The sequence below is a fragment of the Aptenodytes forsteri genome, unplaced genomic scaffold (assembly GCF_000699145.1).
Source record: "Aptenodytes forsteri isolate BGI_AS27 unplaced genomic scaffold, ASM69914v1 Scaffold85, whole genome shotgun sequence".
In the NCBI taxonomy this organism is placed as follows: domain Eukaryota; kingdom Metazoa; phylum Chordata; class Aves; order Sphenisciformes; family Spheniscidae; genus Aptenodytes; species Aptenodytes forsteri.
The window spans coordinates 99,944-119,824 of record NW_008795533.1 but is presented as its reverse complement, the minus strand read 5'-3'; the positions used below and the strand labels follow the sequence as shown (position 1 = coordinate 119,824).

Below are 19,881 nucleotides of genomic sequence, written 5' to 3'. Positions count from 1 at the left end.
CCCCCCCCCCGCGGCCTCCCCCCCCAGGGGGGGGGGGGGGGCTGCAAAACAAGCACGCAGCCTTAACCAGTGTCCCCTCACAGGAATTAGGGACATGGCCCAAGCAGGGGGCTGGCTGTGCCTCTTGCCAGCCCTTCACGCCCAGCGCACCCAGGACCCCAAACCGAACGTACTTGCCATGACGGACAAACAGCCTAAAAGGTGCGAAAGCAGCAGGAGACAGAGAGAGAAAAGACATTCAGGTTTAGGCGGTCCGGCTTCCTCCAGGCTTGCTGTGCCCCACCACGGGGGCCAACAGCTCCCCCCGCCACCGGGCTGCCCGTGAGATGCCACCTCCCTCCCAGCCGCAAACTGGGTGGCCAGCAACCATTTCCCGATGTACTGGAGATGATGGGCACAACCCTACCCCAGTCACTGGTGGCTGGGTGGACCCTCGACACGCTCCTCGTCCCAGGGGTGCCCGGGCTGTCTGACCTGGCTCGGGGCTGCCCGGGGGCCAGGAGTGCTTCTCTCCCCGAGCTTTTGAAAAAGTTTGCTTTTATTCCAGATGTGGAAACATCCCAGGGACAGGGACCCACATTCCCCACTCAGCTCTGATTCCCACTCTAAAGGCTCCTTCCCGGCTGCTATCACCTCCCTGGCATTTGCGTTCCAGCACAGCATGTTCTGCACCCACCCTCTGCATGCAGGGGTACACCCTTTTCTGTGCAAAGTCTTAAAAACAAAGTGACGGGAAAAAAATGCACTTTGCCTATGAGCTATGCCCCAATGAACTGGAGGCTGAGACACCAAGGGCCAGTGTCCCGGCACCGTGAGCTCTCCGGGCTTTGCTCTTGCAGAGGGTTGTGCACGGGCAGCACACCCAGCCCCTCTCTGCGGGTCCCCTCGACTGACTGGGTGCCCAGGGGCACCCCAGCATCAGACAGTGCTACCTCAGTGATGTGCCAGCACCCAGCGGCAGCGAGCACCACTGTCCCATCGAGTCTGTGCAAGGATTTGGATCCTGGTGCTTAAGACAAACCCCCTGTGTGGGGGATGCCAGACCTTGAGGCAGCTGGATGGCAGCATTGGGGGATGGAGGGTATGGGCCAAGAAGGGTATGGAGTGGGCAAGAGCTGCGCAGTGCCCATCGGGGTCCTGCCTCGGGGTGCTCAGCCCTGCCCTGCACCCCATGGCTGTGCTCAGCCCCTGCCCTGGCACTGCCGGATCCCACAGTGCGTCTACTTACTCCACATCACGCTTTCGGATGGTCCTGCCGGCAGCCAGGACCTCAGCCACCTTGGACACAATAGGGTCGTAGTTCATGCTGGCCACAGCCACCACCTCGTCGCTCCTAGTGCCGGGCAGAGCAGAGCGGTTAGGGCAGCCCCGGGTGGCCACGGCTCCATCACCCAAAAAGCAACATGCTGGAGAGAAGCGGGAAGCAAAGAGAAACACCCACTCCAGGGTCAGGACCCATCCCAAGGTGTGAGCACCACGGGGACTGTGCTAGCAGTGGTCTCACCGATGCTCACATGCTGGCGAGGTGAGCATCACTAGGGTGCCCAGGGGATGGAGACAGCTCTGGGCACCCTGGCATCTGTGGGAAAACAGCAGCAAAGGAGGATCTGATGGTGGATAAAAACCTGGACATCAGCAAGGATGCCCAGTGGTTGCTGCCATCCGGGCAGGCGATCCCTGTGCTGCTGCCCTGTACCGAGGGAGTGGAGAAGCGGGTGGTCAGGATTTCCCTGTGGGACACTTGGTTGTGCTACTCCACATCCCCTTCCTGATCCCCACCTTCAAGTGGGCAGAGTGCCCACCTCCGAGCTGCTCCACAGGCATGCTCCTCCCAAAGCACCGGGATAGCGGGGGTCTCCGACAGCAGGGTCCCACCAGCCCCAGTGATGAAACCCCTGGGTATATGGGATGTCCAGCAGCACGTCCCAGTCCGGCTGACCATCACCCACCAGGACGCCAATGCTGGTGGCACAACGCAACCTCAAAGGCTGAATGGGAAACGAATGAAGCAGAAGGGAAGAGGATGTGAAAACGCTGGGGGAGCTTTGGCTAAAGGTCACAAGGCAAACAAGAATGGCTCTTCTGCTTTGAGGTTTGCAGAGGTCAACCTGAGTGTAAATCTTCAAAGACTGAACCCAAGAGATGACTCATAAATAGATAACTGAATAGACAAACACTGTAAAGATCAGAGAAGGTGCATGGGTAAGATACTAAACACTGGTGATATTGTTGAGTAAGTTGAAGAGTAGAGGCACCGAACAAATCAAGATCTGCTCTTCAATCTGCTGCCAAAGAGCTCCGTGATCAACAGAGCAAAGAGCAGCCGGGGAGGGGGGAACACGTGCCTGATTCCTGGGAGGAGGAGAGCAGAAGCCATGTTTCAGAGGACACTTCATCTCTGTGGAGCCATGGGAGTTGAAGTCATCTCTCATAGCTGTCCCGCAAAGCCACGGGGTAGCTCCATCACAGAAGACTACCTATTTCAAGAGGCTCTGATTCCTAAACAAGCTCACTACAAATAAGGGAGAGCAAGTCGGAAACAGAGCGGTGGTCTGGCTTCCCCATCCCATGGGTGAGCGCAGATGTGCAGAGCAGACCAGGAGCCCAGAATCTTCTCTGGAGCCACTGGAGCTTGTCCACAGATTAGTTAGTCCACACCAGCCAGACCCAGAGACGGACTGACACCAGCCAGGCTCCAGCACAGGGTGCTGCTCCACGAGAATGGTTGCGGGAAGGGGGAGCTGCTGCGTTGCCAGGAGCTCTAGAACAAGACTTGGCTGCCATTGGAAATCCCATCTCAAGCATCCTTAGCTCACTGCAGAGACATGTACCTACAGCAGAGGGGATTGCTGATAGCCTGTGGCTCTTCCATCCAGCAGACAAGGTGGGAATAAGGAGTAACAGACAGATGTTGATGAGCAATACGTTCACACTGGAAAACAGGCGTCCGTGGTAGGCAGTGAGGATAATTAACCATCCGAGAAGATTACAAAGCATGTATGTGTTCAGCTCAACTGCCTGCTGGGCTGTTGTGTTCAAGGGCTGCTGCTGTGATTTAGAAGAGCTCTTCACTTTCTGAGCCTGTGTCTTCTCTGCTGTGATGCTTGACGTCCCGCCTGATGTAAATGAGGTCCTCTACTCTCCCAGGACAGGACCCCATTCCCTAGGGATGTAACTCCAATCATACGTGCAGGGACTCATGAGTTTTCTTTACAGAAGACCGCCGGTCTCCTTCCAAGACTCTTGCAGCAATACCTGATGGCACTGCAGTGCAGATTCCCTCTTCGGTTGCCCCAAGCTCAGGAACACAAACTGCCAATGAGAACCCCATCCCACCATGAACCACAGCCTGGGGAGACCCTACAGGTGGCTGTTTCCATCACACAGGGCCTTGGCCTTGGCTACTTCACCATTGCTTGATGCCTCTGGTGCTCAGCACACAGCGTGGGCTGAGGCTTCAGGACTCCTGGGAGGTTCTGCACCACCTTCACATCACACCACATGGTCTTGAAGCTTCAGTGGTTTCCTCTACGTTTGGTTTCCTGAGCACAGCCAGCCCCCAGCTGGGAAACACAAAGTGGTTGGAGACACCTATCCATCAGAACCAGGGGAAGATGTGCTGTTCCAAGGGAACGAATAACCAAGGTGTGCAAGGGAAAGGAAAGGAAGACGTAATCCCACCAGCTGCCCACCGACTCAGCCTCAAGCCCAGCCAGTGCCCGACACAACCAGCCAGGAAGGCGGATGGAGCCCAAACATTTCCGTCAGCAAGACATGGGGTAGCTGGTCCTTTTGTGAAATAACTCGTGGGGCGCTGGTGAGCTGGACCATCCCACACCAGCAGTGGCTTTTAAACATTTTGTCTGACAGATGGGGAAGCCAGGAGGAATCCCTCTTTTTCAAAGGTCTTTAGAGGCAACAAGAGTGCCCTTCCTGAACCTGGGATTTGGAGCAATCAGAAGTCTTGGTGTAAAGGCTGAGGGAAGGTGGAGCACCATGTCTACATGGTCTTCCCTTCTGTGGCAGGGGGACCTGCCCTGACAAAGACTGGGGGCATTAAGACGGCTGCGCCCTTATTTTTGTGCCCTTACTTTCACGCCTTTACGGTGGCGAGTGCTGACCATCACGTACACATTTTTGGCCAGTCATTATGGTCCCGTATACACCTCGGGCGAGGGGTAAGAAAGTGAAGGCCCTCAGGCAATTCGAACTGACCGGAGATGAGGTTCGACTAGGGTAGAAATGGAGCCCCGCCGGAGGGCAAGGGGAGCCGGTCCTCCTCCTGGGAGCAGCGGGTCTGCAGTCGGGGACTCTCCCCTGGGCTCGGGACGCCGCCCGAGGAAAGTCCTCGCGGTTGAGAGCCCTCATCTTCCAGGTGAGTGACTGTGCACAGTTTGGATCCTCACTTCTAAAGCCGGCTGTGCAGTGTTAATCCCTCCTACGCCCTCCTGAACCTGTGCTTTACTGGTGTTGTCGGAGCGTTGACGCCTCATTTCTAGTTAGTTTTCTCTTAAACAATTTTGGTTAAAATAAAGTTCATTTTTGAACCTATCACCTGCCTAATTTGATTTTGTGAGCCTCCGCAACACCTTCCTCTGCAGGGTTCAACGCAAAGGAAGTGGGGACACGTGAAGAAGACCACCACAGCAATTCCCTGGATCTCCCAAGATCTCCAAGGTCTTAGGGGTGGGATGACATCGGTCTGTTCTGGCTGAGGTGCTGCAGTGAACGCAGTGTCCCATGGGGACATCTGCAGAGCATGTCCCGTCCCGTCCACCTCCTGGTACAGGGCCTCACGCTGACCCCTCCACAGCTCACACAGCTCTGAATGGGGACAAGTGAACAGCTTTCTTCTTCAAACTCTGGGGAAAAAAGAGCCTTATTGTGAAAGTCGATGCTGAGGACAGGCTCCAGGAGTGGAAACCACCAGCAGTTCATGCAACAACCAAGACAGCGTGCACCAGGAGGAGAAGAGTCCAAGCCATCAGGTGGGCATGGCAGAAGGAAGCAGGAGGGGATGGTCGATTTGGGACAGTGTCCTCAGTCCAAAAGCATTAGCACCAACCAGAAGAACTATCACCAAACGAGGAAAAGAGAAAGAAATGTTCCCGGTGGCCTCTCACAGAAGCGGAGACAGGGACTTGATTACAGCCGAGCAAAGCAGCCGGAGATGCACTGGCTGGCTCCCCCAGTACCTCCGGCTCTCAGCACAGGATGCCGTCCTGGTACCCAAAAGCCATCTCCGGGACCCCCTCCTGGGTGGCAGAACAACACAGCGCTTAGCCTCAGCGGCGGCCCCCGCCCGCCCGCCCGCCGGGGAGCTGCTGCCCACCGAGCCCGGCTTTCCTGCGTGCCGGCAGGCCTGCCCAGGCAGCCCTCGCCCCCCGGCAGCCGCCAGCGGCACGCTGAGCACGGGGCTGCTGCACAGCACAGGGATTATGCACCTTGCTCAGGGCTTTCCTTTTGAACAGGCTCTACAGATGTTTAAATAAAGCAATCTGACATTTCCTTTCTAATTAGGGTTGGGATAAATAGCTCAAGCTCTGGTACGGAAAGGAGGAATAGAGGTTTCAAAGACGATTATATGCTGGAAAGAAATGCGTGCCAGTGCGGCTCGTGGATGCCTGGCCCCGTAATGCTGCCTTTGCTGCACGCAGGGGACTGCCAGCGAGGCCAGGGGACCCGAGACGGGGCAACACAACGGCTGCAGAGCGGCTTCGCAGGGGATGCAGCGGCAAAAGTACACACAACTCCGCAAACCACTGCAGCAAAACTGCCGAAAAGGGTTTTTATCTTCCCCTGGCTCACACTCACTGAGCAAACTGTGCATTTTAAAATGTTGCTTTGGCAGTTATGTGATTTAAATGCACTCCGAAACATCGAGAGGGTGGGGAGTGACAGCCCCGTGGCTGTGGCTGTAGAAGGGGAATGTCCCCTTGCAGCAGCTCTCCCCACCACAGGTGGTGCCTTGGTACAAACCCACCCTTTTAGGCAATTTTGGCCAAGGTGCCAGCGAGCTCAGAGGTGCGTCGACGTGCAAAGGGCCCCTGGGTGCCAGCAGATGCTGGAGCCCCATTGCCTGCAGCAGGTTTTTATCCGAGGTGCACAGGCACCAGGAGAAGGAGGGTGAGCACCGGGGAGCTGGCTGGCTCATGCCACGGGGTGATAAAGTGAGCCCTGTGCCACTCCAAGCCTGATGGACACATCCAACTGCCAGGCTCCATCCTGGAGCGATGGGGGCAAGCGCCCACCCTCGGGGAGGGGGACGCGGAGGGGAGGCCGTGAGGGACATTGGGCAGGGGACAGAGGGGCAACGAGCCCTGGTGAGATGATCTCTGCAGAGCAGGAGCTGGCTCCTGCCCAGAGCTCCCTCCTGATCCCTGCCTGAATGCTGCTGCCGAGTAGTTTGACTGCTGAGCCGGGCAGACCTTCGCTTCCCTGGTTTCACTCTCCCCATCCTTAATATTAGAAAGCACCTGAAGAAATCCCCTCTGTCTCCAGGCATGAGGAGGCTCTTGATTTCAGGTTGGGATGGGACAAAGGCAACAAAAGAATAAACAGCAGCAATATTTTGGGGATAAATTCATGGTGCACAGTCTTGCCAGTCTAAACAGCCAGCGTGGCTCAAGAACAGCAGAGGGAACACATCCCGGCTGTCAACACATCTCAGGAAAATATTCCCAGATAGGCTCCCAGCCTGGGGGAGAGCTGGGTTTCACTACAGGTGTAACAAAAGCTCCTGAACTCTTGCTAACCTTCACAGCTTGTTAATAGACAGAAGAGTTTTTTGAGCTTAATTTGTCAAACCAGAAGCAGAAACGGTGATGCCTGAGCTCCCAGTCCAGTCCTGGTCACAAATCATTAACACAGCGAAGAGATGGGAAGGAAATACTTGATGGGAATTGCCAGCAACAAATTAATAGAAGCCATTATTTGCTCTCAGATATTATGTGAACAGACAAAGTGCTTACATCTGGCAGAGACATTAGTTTAACCAATTTAACTTGCTTTACGCTTAGCACATCATTTCTCTAGGGCCTTTTATTAATGTCCTGCAACCTCAGTGTCCAGAGAGGAACAAAACCGACTGACAGAAGCTCTCGCAAAAATATTTTCCAGCCTAGCAGAACAAGCTTAGACGAATGCCTGTGTAGGAACGTGGAGAAGAGAAACACTTACTTGGTATAAAATGCCACAAACTTCAGTTCATCTAAATCTCCCTGAATGACAACATCATCGAATCCTTCCCCGTGGCCTGGAAGGCAGAGAAGAAGAAGTGGATTCAGCAACAATCGCCCTGGGCCCAGCTCTAGCCCCTAAGACAGAGCGTTTCAATCCAGAGCTACACAAAGAGCATCCTGCAGTCACCAAGAGACCAGCACCAGAAGATGAGGGTACCAAAAAGCACCCCTTCTTGTTCAGAGAAGTGCAAGTTCAGCAAGACTGTCCCTGTTCGTGCTGGGCCATCCCTCGTGACCGCAGCCATCCCTCTGGCCCTGCACCCCACAGCCATGAGCAGACAGGTTTCAGAGAAGATACCAAAGCCCTCAGGAGCCAGGAAGGGAAGCAGACCTGAGGCAGAGGTTGGCGCGGAGGGTCCACAGCAAGGGAGGTGGCTGTGGCTTCTCTATCCCAGGGCACCTCCACCAGCACAAACTCTACAGCAGCCTTGGGGAGCCCCTTACCCGCATATCGGATGCTCTTCCCGAACATAGCAGTCCACAAGTATGGGACTGTGCTGATCTCCATGCCGTGGGCCAGCATGTTGAGCGCAGCTATACGGCCTGGAAGAGAGAAGCAGCAGAACAAGCGAGGAAGCTCCGCGCCGGGGCAAGCGTTGTGGTCTGCCCTCAGGTCGCAGCACAGCATCAACATCTCTAGTCCCCGAGTACAGGGAAACCAAGGCCTTCTGCTTAGGCTGAAAAAAACCCATACAGCAACAAGCACCAACAAGGAAACTCATTGCATCGTCCGAGGCTGGGCTCGGACTCCTCCCCGGCAGTGCAGCTCCTACTGACCCGTCACCTCCACTGACATACACGATGTGCTCATGAGCCTGTTTCAACCCAACTTCTGCAACAGTGACAGGGCTGAGAACTTGCTGAGCTCCCACCGCAAATGGGGATGGGATGGATAAACCCCCTGAGGACACGGAGACTGTTAGAGTACAGTCCCTGCCACAGAGGCGCGTCTGGACCAGCATTAAAGGGGGCTGTGTCCAAAGGCTAACTTTGGAGGTGTGGTTCCAAAACCTCTCACCCAGGGCACCCACCCAGAGGTCAACCTCCTCACGGGGTTGTGGCCTTGGAAAGCTCAAGGGCAGCCGATCACGTCAGGGTTTCCAGGCTTGCTGGTGTGAAGGGGAGAAGGGTCTTAGCTCTGCAGCATGCTCCTGGGCCAGCCCGGCAGCGTGGGCAGCCCAGCTGGGGATGTGAGCCCGAGCTAACATTAGGATGTGAGCTCCTCAGTGTCCCGGGGCAAGGAGAAGATCAGGCTCCTGCGGCGACTGCAGATGCCAGGGAGCACACGGCGTATGAGAAAGCCTGTCCCTGGGCACCTCTCTGTTTGTAACGAGGACACTAGGCAATGCACGTCAAGAAGGCTGACAAACGAAGGCATATCGGACAGGATAAAATATACATGCTTCAAAATGTTTAATACAACTACCCAGTTCCCCCGCTGGCAGTTGTCTCATTCTCTCGCTAGAGGGCTTGCAAATTTCCCGGGGATCCAGAAAAGGCTCTTTTCCGTAAGCAATTTGCTGTTGCAAAGCGAAGGGACTGAAAAGCACCTACCATGCATATGGGCCATCTGCCAGTGAGGGACGTTCACCTTCTTATTATTCCTCAAGGCCAGTGGGAACGTGACAGCGTCACCGGCTGCAAAGACTCCGGGGATGCTGGTTTGCATCATCTGCAGGGTGGAAGCAGAAGTGTGCATCGGTGGGGTTTGCACCCTACACGAACAGGAACAGGGAACTGCTCTAGAGCTGCCACGGTCCCCGGGAACACATGGACAACCTCTGCTCGGCTGTGGGACCCCCAGGTGGGATTTGATTTAGCGTTCTTCACTTTCAAAGCAGACCACGCAGGCACGGACCTACAGCATCCCTCTGCCAGTGGGTTACCCGGTAAAATGAGACACGGGCTGGTGTCCTGGAGCCCCTCTTAGAAGACTAGGGTCTGTCGGTGTTTGCAAATGGAGCCTGGCTTATTGCATGTATGAGCAATAAGCGCAGGGGTGGGTGGCAATGGGCCCCAGCCCCCCCGACACGCTCCTCACTCACGGCACACAGCACCCATCAGTACCAACACCACTCCCATCGGAGTCACCGGTGGTGGGGAGGAAAGATGAGATCCTTTGGGATCCTTGAAAAGGTGGATCTTTCCCCATTTCTTTCTGCCCAAAATATCCACACCATTCCAGGAGAGCTCAGAGCCAGACCCAAGCCACAGCATCCAGGGCTGGGATTTGCAAACCCCTCCCTTGCAGGGGGGTCCCAGGCACTCCAGTGTGATGCTCTCAGCATCTCGGCGGATGAAACGCCCCTGCGACAGCAGTTTGGAGCCCCAGGGAAGCTCATCTCGAAGGAGAGCAGACTCAGCTCCTCCTGCTCTCCCTCCCGGCGGGGGCTGCCTCCCAGGCTCACCTTGTTGACCACGATGAAGCCTTTGGAGTCGATGTTGATGCCGCTCTGCTTGAGAAAGCCCGTCGCTGGGACTGCGCCTGCGGGAGAAGGCAAGGGCTGCCGGCACGGTAGCCGGGCGTCCCCGCAGCCCCAGGGGGCTGACCCCAAGGCCAGCAGGTCTCCCCCCTGCCCAGACAAGCCGTCTGCCCCAAGGGACAGGCAGCGGGCTGCTCCGGGAGCGGGGAGCGGAGCCAGGCACCCTACAGAGCCCCCACTACTCTCACTACATCACCCTCCGCACCCCCGGGGTTCCCACCGCTCTCCAAGCCATCAGTGCACCGCTGTAACGTGCCCACCACCTTTTTCTAATGCTTGAGGATAATTTTCAATCCACTTCTCTTTTATAGATATTTTGAAAAAAAATATATTTAAAAGGGAGCCTTCGGGTTGCCAGACAGGGCTCCTCTGCCTCCCCCACAATCTGTACCTTTTCTTCAGCTTTCATTTTCTTTTTTTGCTCTTTTTTTTCCTCTAGCCTTCACAAATCAGAGTAGTCAATAAAACAACAAAAGCAGAATTAAACTAATTCTGTGATTCTTCCAGTCCGCAACATTTTGAAAAGTTATAGAGTGAGAATGGGATTTTTTTTTCCCCCAGGTGTAAAGGACAAAAATACCCTCTTCTACGGCAGCAGCAGCAATAAAAAAGAAGAGGGGGAAAAAAAATCAGTTAGGGGAGGCTTTAAAAAAAACAACTTGAGAGGATGAAATTGGTTTGAATGGGTTTTTTTTCTGGAAAAACCGAAACCATTACTGTATTCCAAATATATTTTCAGTTGCATTTTGGGGTGGAGGCTCTAGAAAGGCCTTTTTCAGCTTTTCTGTGCAGACTCATGTGTGGCAGCTGAGCGGGGCTGGCACATCACTGCCAGCAGCCCCAGCTACCCAGCCCCGGGGACCCGTCGCTGCCACATCCCCTCCAGCTTCCCCTCCACCGAGCGAAGCACCGCCAGCCCGCCGGGCTCTGCACCCGCAGCAATGGCCCCTTACCAACACCGACGACACACACGTCGGCACGCAGGACCTTCCCGCTCTTCAGCACAACCTCCTTCAGCTGCATGAGACGCGGGGGGACATCACGGTTATTTAGGGACAAAAAAACCCCCACCCTGTAGCAGCAGCAAGCCAAGCTGGCAGCTTGCTTCATTTTTGACATGCAAATTGACCATAATTCCTTATAACGGCAGCAGGAGGAGGGTGGGAGCAATGAAATCACCCCACACACCGCACTGGAGCACGTTTGCTCCTGGGGGCTAAATCCAGGAATATGAGTTTCAGGGGCTAGGAAAGAGTAGAGGGCAAAACCCCAGCGGCAAAGGGAACGGCAGCCCTGGGGGGATGCCGTGGCGGTGCCCCCGGGGACCCCCTGCCCGCACCCTACCTTGCCCTCCTGCTCCCGCAGCTCCGACACCTCTGTCTGCATGTAGAACTTCACCCTGTTGCTCTCAAACATCTGGAGGGGGGACATGGGACAGAGCAGGGGACATCAGGACCCTGAACCTCCCCGCTCCTGGTGTCCCTCTGCTCCCTGCACTGCCCTGCCCACCCTCTGGGCTCGCTTCGACCCACGCTGCAAAGGGGGTCAGCACCACCTCCGTCCCCAACACGTGTCCAGAAGAAGGTGTTCTACAGCACGTGGACCACGACAGAGAAGACGCAGCCCGGTCTTTCTTTCTAGTGACTGCTACCATCACAGCTTAATCAATAAACGTCAAATAACGAATTAATTAGTGCAATAAGTGAAACAAGCAGAACCCGCTCTGTCACCAAAACCACCCCCCGGATGGGAAAGCGAGGTCACCTTCATGACAGCGCGGCCAACCCTCTCCCCAAAGAACTTCTTGAAGGGGACTTCCTCCAGCTCCACCAGGGACACCGAGTGGGCCCTCTCCGCGAGGTAGGCGGCCACCTCCATCCCTGGAGAACAGAAGCAGGTCCGAGCGGCTGCGGGAATCCCCCCAGTGCTGCCCTGCGTCCCCGGCGCTGGCCGCAGCGGAGGAGCAGCCTTGCCCGCTCCTGGCTAGGGAGGTTGGAGCTGCTCTACTAGGAGATCTGGTGTGCCACCAGACCTGGCGGCCACAAGGGACCACACCAGTTCAGGTGAGATTTATGATCTATGGCAATTTGTTCTTAGATGCAGGTTTCAAAGACCGAAGGGAGGAACCGGCCATGATGAAGTCCCAAAATGCTGTAGGAAGCCGTAGCACTTGGAGCAATGGACCTCAGATGAGGGAAACCTTCCTGTTACGGCTGTGACTGTCTCAGCAGAGGTAATGAGCTGCGGGCTGAAAACAGCCCTTGTCACTAGCTGTTTTCTCCGATCAGAACGGGACAAGTTTGGTGCTGGCAATTGCATGGGAACCTTCACCAAGACATTTTTCCATCTATGAGGTTTTTTTGGAAATGGATCTTTTCGATGACCTGCAGTTTGCAATTGGCCCCCACACACCACATGCTTTTCTGTAGATGGGATTGACTGAACCATTAAAACAGGAAATTTTTTTAAAAAAGAAGAAAAACAAATACTGAACATTTTATAACAAATTCCCTGACTAATAACCATTTATGCTTAAGGCTTGTAGGACCGACAATAATTCTGTTAGAACCATATCAAGCAAAAAGAAGGAACATCAAAGAAATGATAAGATTTTGCTGTGTATTTTAAAAATTCACCACCCTGCTAGAAAGTAAAAGAGAAATAAACCCACAGGCTTTCACCTACCAACAAGACCCTCCCAACTGAAGCCAAATCCAGACACACCAGATTTGAAACCACCCAAGCACCAGTACTGGACCTGCCCTATGCTTTTCTGACTGGGACAGCAATATCCGTGTCTGTGCAAGCTGAACGGCCCAGCCTCTTCAGTAAAATCAATTTCTTCAGCAAGGTGATGTCCTTACCACCCACCTGGAGCTGGAGGTTGGACTACCCCGAGGTCCAGTTTGCAGGGCGGGGGGGGGGAGGTTACCTCTAACTGGGCAGTGACAAACTGGGCGAGGGACTGGGACCATCTGCAGGAAGACGTGGACAGCTGAGACGCAGACACCTGAAGAGCGAGCGCTCACCCAGGAAGGATGCTCCCACGATAACCACATTCTTGCTCGTGGCCAGTTTCACGACACGGTTGGCATCCTCGGGCGTCCGGATGTTGAAAACATTTTCCACCTCCTTGCCTTTGCAGCTGAGAGCTTTGGGCCTGAAAAACACACGTTGAGGGTGATACAGGTGCTTTTCTTGACCCCATGGTGGCAATCGGGACTTCAGACCCCCTTTCCAGGGCTCCAGCAGCATCTCAGCCTTTCCTTTTTTCACCTTTCTCTGGGCTGGAGACGTAACATGGAAAAACCCAAATGCTGGTGGACAACAGCCAGAGCACGACCGCGAACGCCGGCGCAGCAGGGGCTGCTCGGCAGCCGCCCCCGTCCCCATCCGTGGACCGGTGTACCCGTGGGGCTGGGGTGAGCTCCCTTCTGGGGCAACGCAGCACAGCACAGGATGGGTACTGCTTTGCAAGCTTGTGCTTAACTGCTGGCATGTTGTAAAATTTTCAGAAGCTTAATGGGACACAGAAAACTCACTCCGTCCTCCAGCAGACGCTCTGGAGCCAGATATTGAAAGTTTCATAAGCCTCTGCAGATGCAGGTTCCACTATACGTTCCTAGGGGCACACTGCTCGTGCTGTAGCAGTTTAATCGTGTTCTCCCCATGCACTTACTGGAGCCTATATATTTTTAAATATATGCCCCCTGCATACCCGACTCACATCTGGAAATCAGACAGACGATCCTAAATAATTTAGGTACCTTAAAAACATTTACCTGGTGTACCTGGAGCTTATGCATAAGGATTTTGAAATTATTGCCAAAGGCTTGATCCTCTTTTGAACCTAATTAGGTGGCTGGTGCAGACAGCATTTTGGCTGTGGCACTGCACACCCCAGCACCAGCCATTAGCACTCGGTGGGGCTGTTGCTGTTATTGGTCACACACAAGGTTGCAACGGGAGTCCCTGCTCCGGCTATTCCACAGGATCCCTTCCCCGGATGATAAACTTTGCAGGGGCTGCATTTCTCCTACTTCATTTTGTGCCTTGGTGTTAGGAGCACAAAGAAAGGGAGCCAGGATGCCTCATTTTCATCTTATAGTGCCAATTTTGACAAATCCCCTATTGAAAACAAACCAACCCGCTACTTCCAGGGCGCTAGGGACGATGCCGGTCTCGGGCGATGCTCTGCACCCCAGCAGCAGCTGTGCAGAGCAGGACAGGCACATCGCTACTGCCTTTCCCTACGGCTGGACCAGGTTTCAGTCTTGAAAACTTCCCTCCTGGGGGCAAGCCTCACAAAGGGGTCTGTTAGGCTGGGGCAACAGCAACACCTAATTAAGGCTGCAACAGAGAAGCATTAAGCTTTCATTGTCGAGAAAGATCTTAAAGGCTGTTAGGAAACGAAAGATGGAAATTCAGATGGATGAATTATCTGATTGTCAGGGTTGAGTATTACTGAGGGGTGAAAAGAGCAGCAATGCGGCAAAAATGATCTCTCAAAAAAATTCAGGATACGTCCATTTTGGAGGCTTTTGTTAAAGAAAATACGTTCAAGGTCCTGGGCATTAATTTTAATATTCTAAGATGATGAACTCAGTGGGATTTTCCTGAGTCTCTCCCATACGCTCTCAAGCCGGCCCCCAGGGAACAGCGCAGCGTTAGGGTGCTGCTGGCAAATTCCTACACCTTTTCAAATCTCAGTTTTCTATCAGTTTCTTTAACACCAAACCGCCCACACACCCCGACTGCTTCAGTGGGTACTTTTTGTTAACACCCTTTTGACCTTGACGCTGACCATGAAACACCCAGGTAGCAAATCCCGCAGCCGTCCCACCAGCCCCCGCGTCTGGTGGTTACCTGCTTTCTGGGCAACTCTTGGGTGACACGGAGGCTTTTCAGCTTTGGCTGAGCAGACATACCCAGCACAGCTTTATAGAGATAGAGGTACAGATATATACAATATAGATATATACGATACAGATATATATCATATAGATAGATATCATATAGATAGATATGATTAGATATAGATACAGATACAGATATAGATATAGATATAGACAGATGTATTCAATAGGTGTTCCTTGCCTTTTCTGCAAACACTCTTGCAAACAAATTCAGTGTCCGAATTCAACCACCATATTTGACCCCTTATCCCCAGGCACAAGCTCCTCACATTCTCAGATAAAACAGTTTCTCTTGATCTTTAAAATGTTTGTTCATAGCTTACGTGTTTCCAGTCGCTATCAGCAGCTTGTTGTATTCCATCTTAAATCCATCCTTGAACACGGCTATCTTGTTCTTGATATCCACAGCCGCAACCTGAAATCATCCCTAAATAATGTTAAGGGACAAAATCCCAGATGCTGAGCTCCCAGCCCAACCCGCCTGTCTGTTAGGTTTTAGTCCCCTGTGTTCCTGTCCACAGCTTAGCCAACCTAGACCTTAAATATTACCAGCTGCCTTTTCACAAATCCTTTAAGATCTCCCAGTATAAATAAAATGTTTAAGAAATGTTTAAGCCATCACTGTCTGCACTGCTTGCCGGCTGATTATCCTAATCAGAGGCCGTTTGGTCACCCCAGGTCCACGTGAGGATGCTCACAAATGGCAGGCAAGAAATGATGGTCACCACGGAGTTTGCACGGGGTGTCCTTCCTGCCACGGGAGGAATCGCGTTAACTGTGGTTTTGAACAACCACAGGCAACCTGCGCTCTGGGGCATAAAACAGGGGGGCTGGGGGAGACCCAACGTTTCTGCAACGGCATCCAGTGAGCCAAGAACAGAGACAGTTGCCACATCTCCTAAACACAGCCCTTGCCTACCAGCACATGCAGCAGACGGCCTGCAGATACACATAGGACTCTCCTTACCTGCATTTCGGTCAGGACTTCGATGTCGTAGGTGCAGAAGAACTCCTTGGGGCGCAGGGCTATCTGCTCCGGGTGGGAATCCATCGACTGCAAAAAAAGCCATTTTTCTGTCAACCGCTGTGGGTTGAACAGGCGAATGGAGAAATGCCTGTTACCAACACAAGTCAGCGGTAGTCTGAAGTCAGTCCTTATGGCATGGATTAAGAGAGTTGCTCTACAGGGGCTGGAATCAAAGCCTGTTCAAGTGAAAGTCATCACAAGGTGCTGGACTGGGCTCTGGTTCCTCCTCTGCCCGCTCGGTGCGGGGCTGGCACTGACCGGCTAAGGCAGGAGCACAGCAAGTGCTTCTGAGTGTCTGCAAAGCAGCTCTAACTGCAGCTCCTCATAACACACACAAGTTCATAGGAGCAAAAGAAAAGCCCCATTATTTGGAAAACAACCAGTTGCCAGGGGAAATGGAAGCTAAAAGAGCAATAAGAACAATCAGCATTAACACAGCAAGGGCAACACTTTCAAAACCACCCAAGTTACGCAGCACGAGTTCCCTCAAAAGCTGAAGCAGGGGCATGTGGCCCATATCTGCTCATCTTTAGCTGCAAGATAAAGGTTCTTGCTCTTCACAGCCTTCCCTGGTCAGTTGGGTAAGACCTACATCATCTTTACATGCAGGGTTGAGCTCACATTTGAGCCGCAGTTCATCTGTCCTCCTAATTCTGCTCAGACATACGCTGAGAACAAGCTGAGCACCAAGTGACCTGTGTGCAGGCTGTTCCATGCTCCAGTGCATCCCTCCCTGCCTGCAGCACAGCAGGGACGGGCACGGCCGCACACATGCCACGGTCAAGCCCTGTAACGACATATCGCACAGCGCTGAGCAGCAGCAGCAGCATCTACCCGTGCCACACAGGCATGATGTTTGGGCTTGACCCAACAGGGACAGGGGATGCAGGAATCAAGGGCTTCACCATCTGCCCCCAGGGATGGATGTGCAAGGTCCTTCTCCCTGGAGGTGGCTCGGTCAGGGGCTGGGATGAGCCCTGCCCTTACCGTGACTTCAGATAACGCTGTGCTCAGAAGAGACCTGTATCTTAGGACTTGAGGCAGGTGCAGGGTCATACAGGTTTTACTGCAAATTCTTTAAACACCCAATGTTTACAGAAAGGAACGTCTGACCCCACGGCTCGGGAGAGGTGGCCCCCCCCCACTGGTGTGCACGAAGGGCAGCGCAGAGCAGTGCACAACCACCATGGGTTTTGCTGCTGCTCGGTGCTCCGGAGACGGTAATGGGAATGTTGCAGCACACCAGGGAGCTGCATGGTCCAAAGGGCACAAAGAGGAACAGTCCGGCGGGACCTCGGGACAGATTCATAACAGGCATTCAGCAAGGCAGAGGAAGGGCAATGCTGCAGTTTCAGGAGACAAGAAGTCTGCTGCTTACAGCTTTACGTGCTCCTCCTCTAATGGCTCTTTCCAGGGTTAGTCCCACTCACAATAAGATTAAGAAAAATCCCCTTTTTTTCTAGCCTGTTCCCAAAAATTCTGCCTTCTCTTCCATTGGGCTTTGTGCACCTTCCAAAAGCAACTACATCCAGAGTTGTTTAGTGGAGAGTTTAACAAAGCATGCATAACATCTCTGGCATGTGAGATGTTCTTACTATTTAACGGAGAGTGGAAAAGGCAGTCTAAGACTCACACGGAGGGGATAAGTGTTTCAGAGAGCTTGCCTGGCTGGGACAGGGACTGCGAGCTTCTCCGAGCTCCCCAGCCCAACCTCTGTGACTCTTGGATGCAGGTTTCAGCCAGCTGCTCCTCACCCCAAACAGGTCTTGTCCAAGCACAGAAATGGCTTGAATGCTCTCAAAAAGCCACATGCATATTTGCCTTCCTTTGAAAATCACTTTGCCTTGGGGCTGGAAGCAGAGTTAGGTGCTGTGATTGTAGAGTACCAGCCCCCATAGGGAAGCATCCCTGACATAAAGGGGAATACATATACTGCCTGTTCTTACGGTATCTCCAAGCTTCAAGATCAAACGCTGCTGTCCAGCCTGAGTTGCTGTCTGATATCAAGTAAGGCTCAGGAATCAGTAATAAAAAATGTGATTAGAAGATCATCCGGTGTCTACAAATTGGAATGCAAAACGGGATGTGTGCCAGAAAAAGTGATCTTTGCACTGCCATCAAGTCACCAAGTTGTGATGATGACCGATAATCATAATGATTATGGCACGGAGCATCACTGGGCAGTAAGAACCATACACTATTAAAAAACCTGGTAGACAATACAATTTTTTCACATGCCCCATTTCACTGCCCTAAAGATTTTGATCCGGAAACATAATAAGAAGATCCATCCAGGTACGAACTGGCCAAGACAGCTATTGCCAGACCTGTGAAGAACGCCCTTGTTTCCGTGCTGGAGAACTCTTAGTTCAGAGTTTGAACAACTCCTCTTCTGTGTTTCATATTTCAGTCACCAACAGAAAAGAAAATTCAAGGGAAAACAGAGACAGGACAAATAAGGAAGAAGAAACATGCTGCTGCAATGAATAACGGTGGGGAAAGGTCCTAAGGCAATTTTTAAAATGGGGGAGGAATGTGACATACCCAAAGTGATACAAACCTTACTGAGCTTTGGTCTGTCATAGGGCAAGTGTCGGTCCATCGTGCACATCACAATCCTGTCCGAGAAGCCCTCCTGGCGCAAGGTCTCTGCGCAGACCAGTCCAGCTGCCCCTAAGGGAGAAGGAAGACCGGCGGCAGCCGTGCGTATGGGGCATTTGAAGGTTTGAACCCTTTGCTCCTAAACCCCACCGGGGCTGTCTCCAAAATCACCATCTCCACTAGCCCTGGCCTTACTTCACGGCCCTGCCCAAGTCAAACAGCTTGCAGGGGAAGCCGGTTGGGGTGGATGCACCAGGCAGGAGGAGGGACCCTCTGTCTGTGGAGCGTGACATTAATCCTCTGAGGGACTTGTCTGTCCCTAAACTCACACAGACCCACAAAGAGCACACCTGAGGAGGGCTGCCAACGCCTACACACCTCTCACAAGCTCAGGGGCATGGGCGGCCACTCAGACCCTTGCACTCCCCTAGTCGAGGAAGGGTCTTGCAGCTTCCCCTCTGCGCACTCAGCTCCTGGTGAATTTACAGCCGAACACGGAGGGCAGGGAGCGTTCAGTGCTCCCTCCTTCACGGCTGAAGTGTTGGTTGCATGTTTCACTGTGGAGGATTTTGCATGCAATTTCTTTGAAGTCTTTTTGTTTGCTTGTTTTTAAACACAGAAAAAAGGCTAAATCAAACAAAAAGCTGCCTTGGGGCGCGCTGTCCCCCTGCAGCCACACAGTCTGATGGGCATGTCCCTTCTTCCCTGGCCAAACTGGTGAGACTTGAGAGCTCAAGTGAGAAGTCCTGAGTCTCTTCTCAACCAAGGAAGCCTCACTCGATGAGTGTTGTAAAGGCCACAGTTTCTGTAATACCAATGAAAGAAGATGGACCTGGACAGTATCGTGGTTTGGTCCGTTAACAAAATGCACCCAAAGGCGGGGGACAGTGGAAGAAGAGGTGGGTGGGTGGACGCCCCGTGCACGCTGCCTGGAGCATGCTGAGCCAGGACTGCTGCTGCACTGATGCCAGGATGCCGCTCACATGAGCAAGGGGCCGCGGTCGCCTGCCCTCAGCTCTGCTGGGCACAGCTGGATCTTGGTCCTCGATGCAGGGCTGGATGGGTAGTCTCTTCCCAACACTTCTTCCTCACAACCCCAGCTTTGAAATCTCCTTTCCCGTCCACGAGAACAGACCTTGGTCTTTAATAGCCCTGTAAATTTAGCTGGTCAAGCCTGAGAAAGTTCCTTCAGCAATGGCTAACATTGCCTGTGGAGTCACCTTGCTGAGGATTTGATGACTGTCCAGCCTTGCCGCACACCAGGACAGCCCAGCTGACCTCGGGGAGCAGCAGTGTCACACCCTGCCTTTCAGTCAACAAACAGCAGGGGCACGAGGAAGGGAAAAATGTTACCCAGCAGCAAGGGAAAAAAGCCAGCCGGGCTGGTTTTCCCTTCTGCTCAGGCTGCAAGCTGCAACCTAGATGGCAGGAGCAAGAGATCGCCGTGTGCTCCCCATTTCCACAGCTTGGATCTGGTGACCTGGGGGCTGTAATCAAGTAAGAACAACCCATGTGCCAGGAGCAGCTACTCCCTCCCAGCCCCAGGTCCAACACCAGACACCTTGTGTCCTCCTCCCATCCTCCGTTTCACCATGACATGGTCCAGCCTAGCG

General features: G+C 53.4%; 1 protein-coding gene across 1 annotated transcript in view; it reads right to left on the bottom strand.

Moving 5' to 3' along the window:
- Nucleotides 1-19,881, bottom strand: part of AIFM3 (apoptosis inducing factor, mitochondria associated 3) — a 31,969-nt gene that overhangs the window by 655 nt on the left and 11,433 nt on the right. Inside the window, exons 7-19 of the mRNA XM_019472803.1 lie at nucleotides 18,228-18,340; nucleotides 15,608-15,694; nucleotides 14,964-15,055; nucleotides 12,754-12,884; nucleotides 11,489-11,604; nucleotides 11,069-11,140; nucleotides 10,678-10,741; nucleotides 9,650-9,726; nucleotides 8,796-8,913; nucleotides 7,686-7,784; nucleotides 7,180-7,255; nucleotides 1,229-1,333; nucleotides 140-194 (exon numbers count right to left, since the gene is read on the bottom strand). Of these exons, the coding sequence (XP_019328348.1) occupies nucleotides 140-194; nucleotides 1,229-1,333; nucleotides 7,180-7,255; nucleotides 7,686-7,784; nucleotides 8,796-8,913; nucleotides 9,650-9,726; nucleotides 10,678-10,741; nucleotides 11,069-11,140; nucleotides 11,489-11,604; nucleotides 12,754-12,884; nucleotides 14,964-15,055; nucleotides 15,608-15,694; nucleotides 18,228-18,340 (1,205 nt within the window). The remainder of the gene's footprint in view (nucleotides 1-139; nucleotides 195-1,228; nucleotides 1,334-7,179; nucleotides 7,256-7,685; nucleotides 7,785-8,795; nucleotides 8,914-9,649; nucleotides 9,727-10,677; nucleotides 10,742-11,068; nucleotides 11,141-11,488; nucleotides 11,605-12,753; nucleotides 12,885-14,963; nucleotides 15,056-15,607; nucleotides 15,695-18,227; nucleotides 18,341-19,881) is intronic.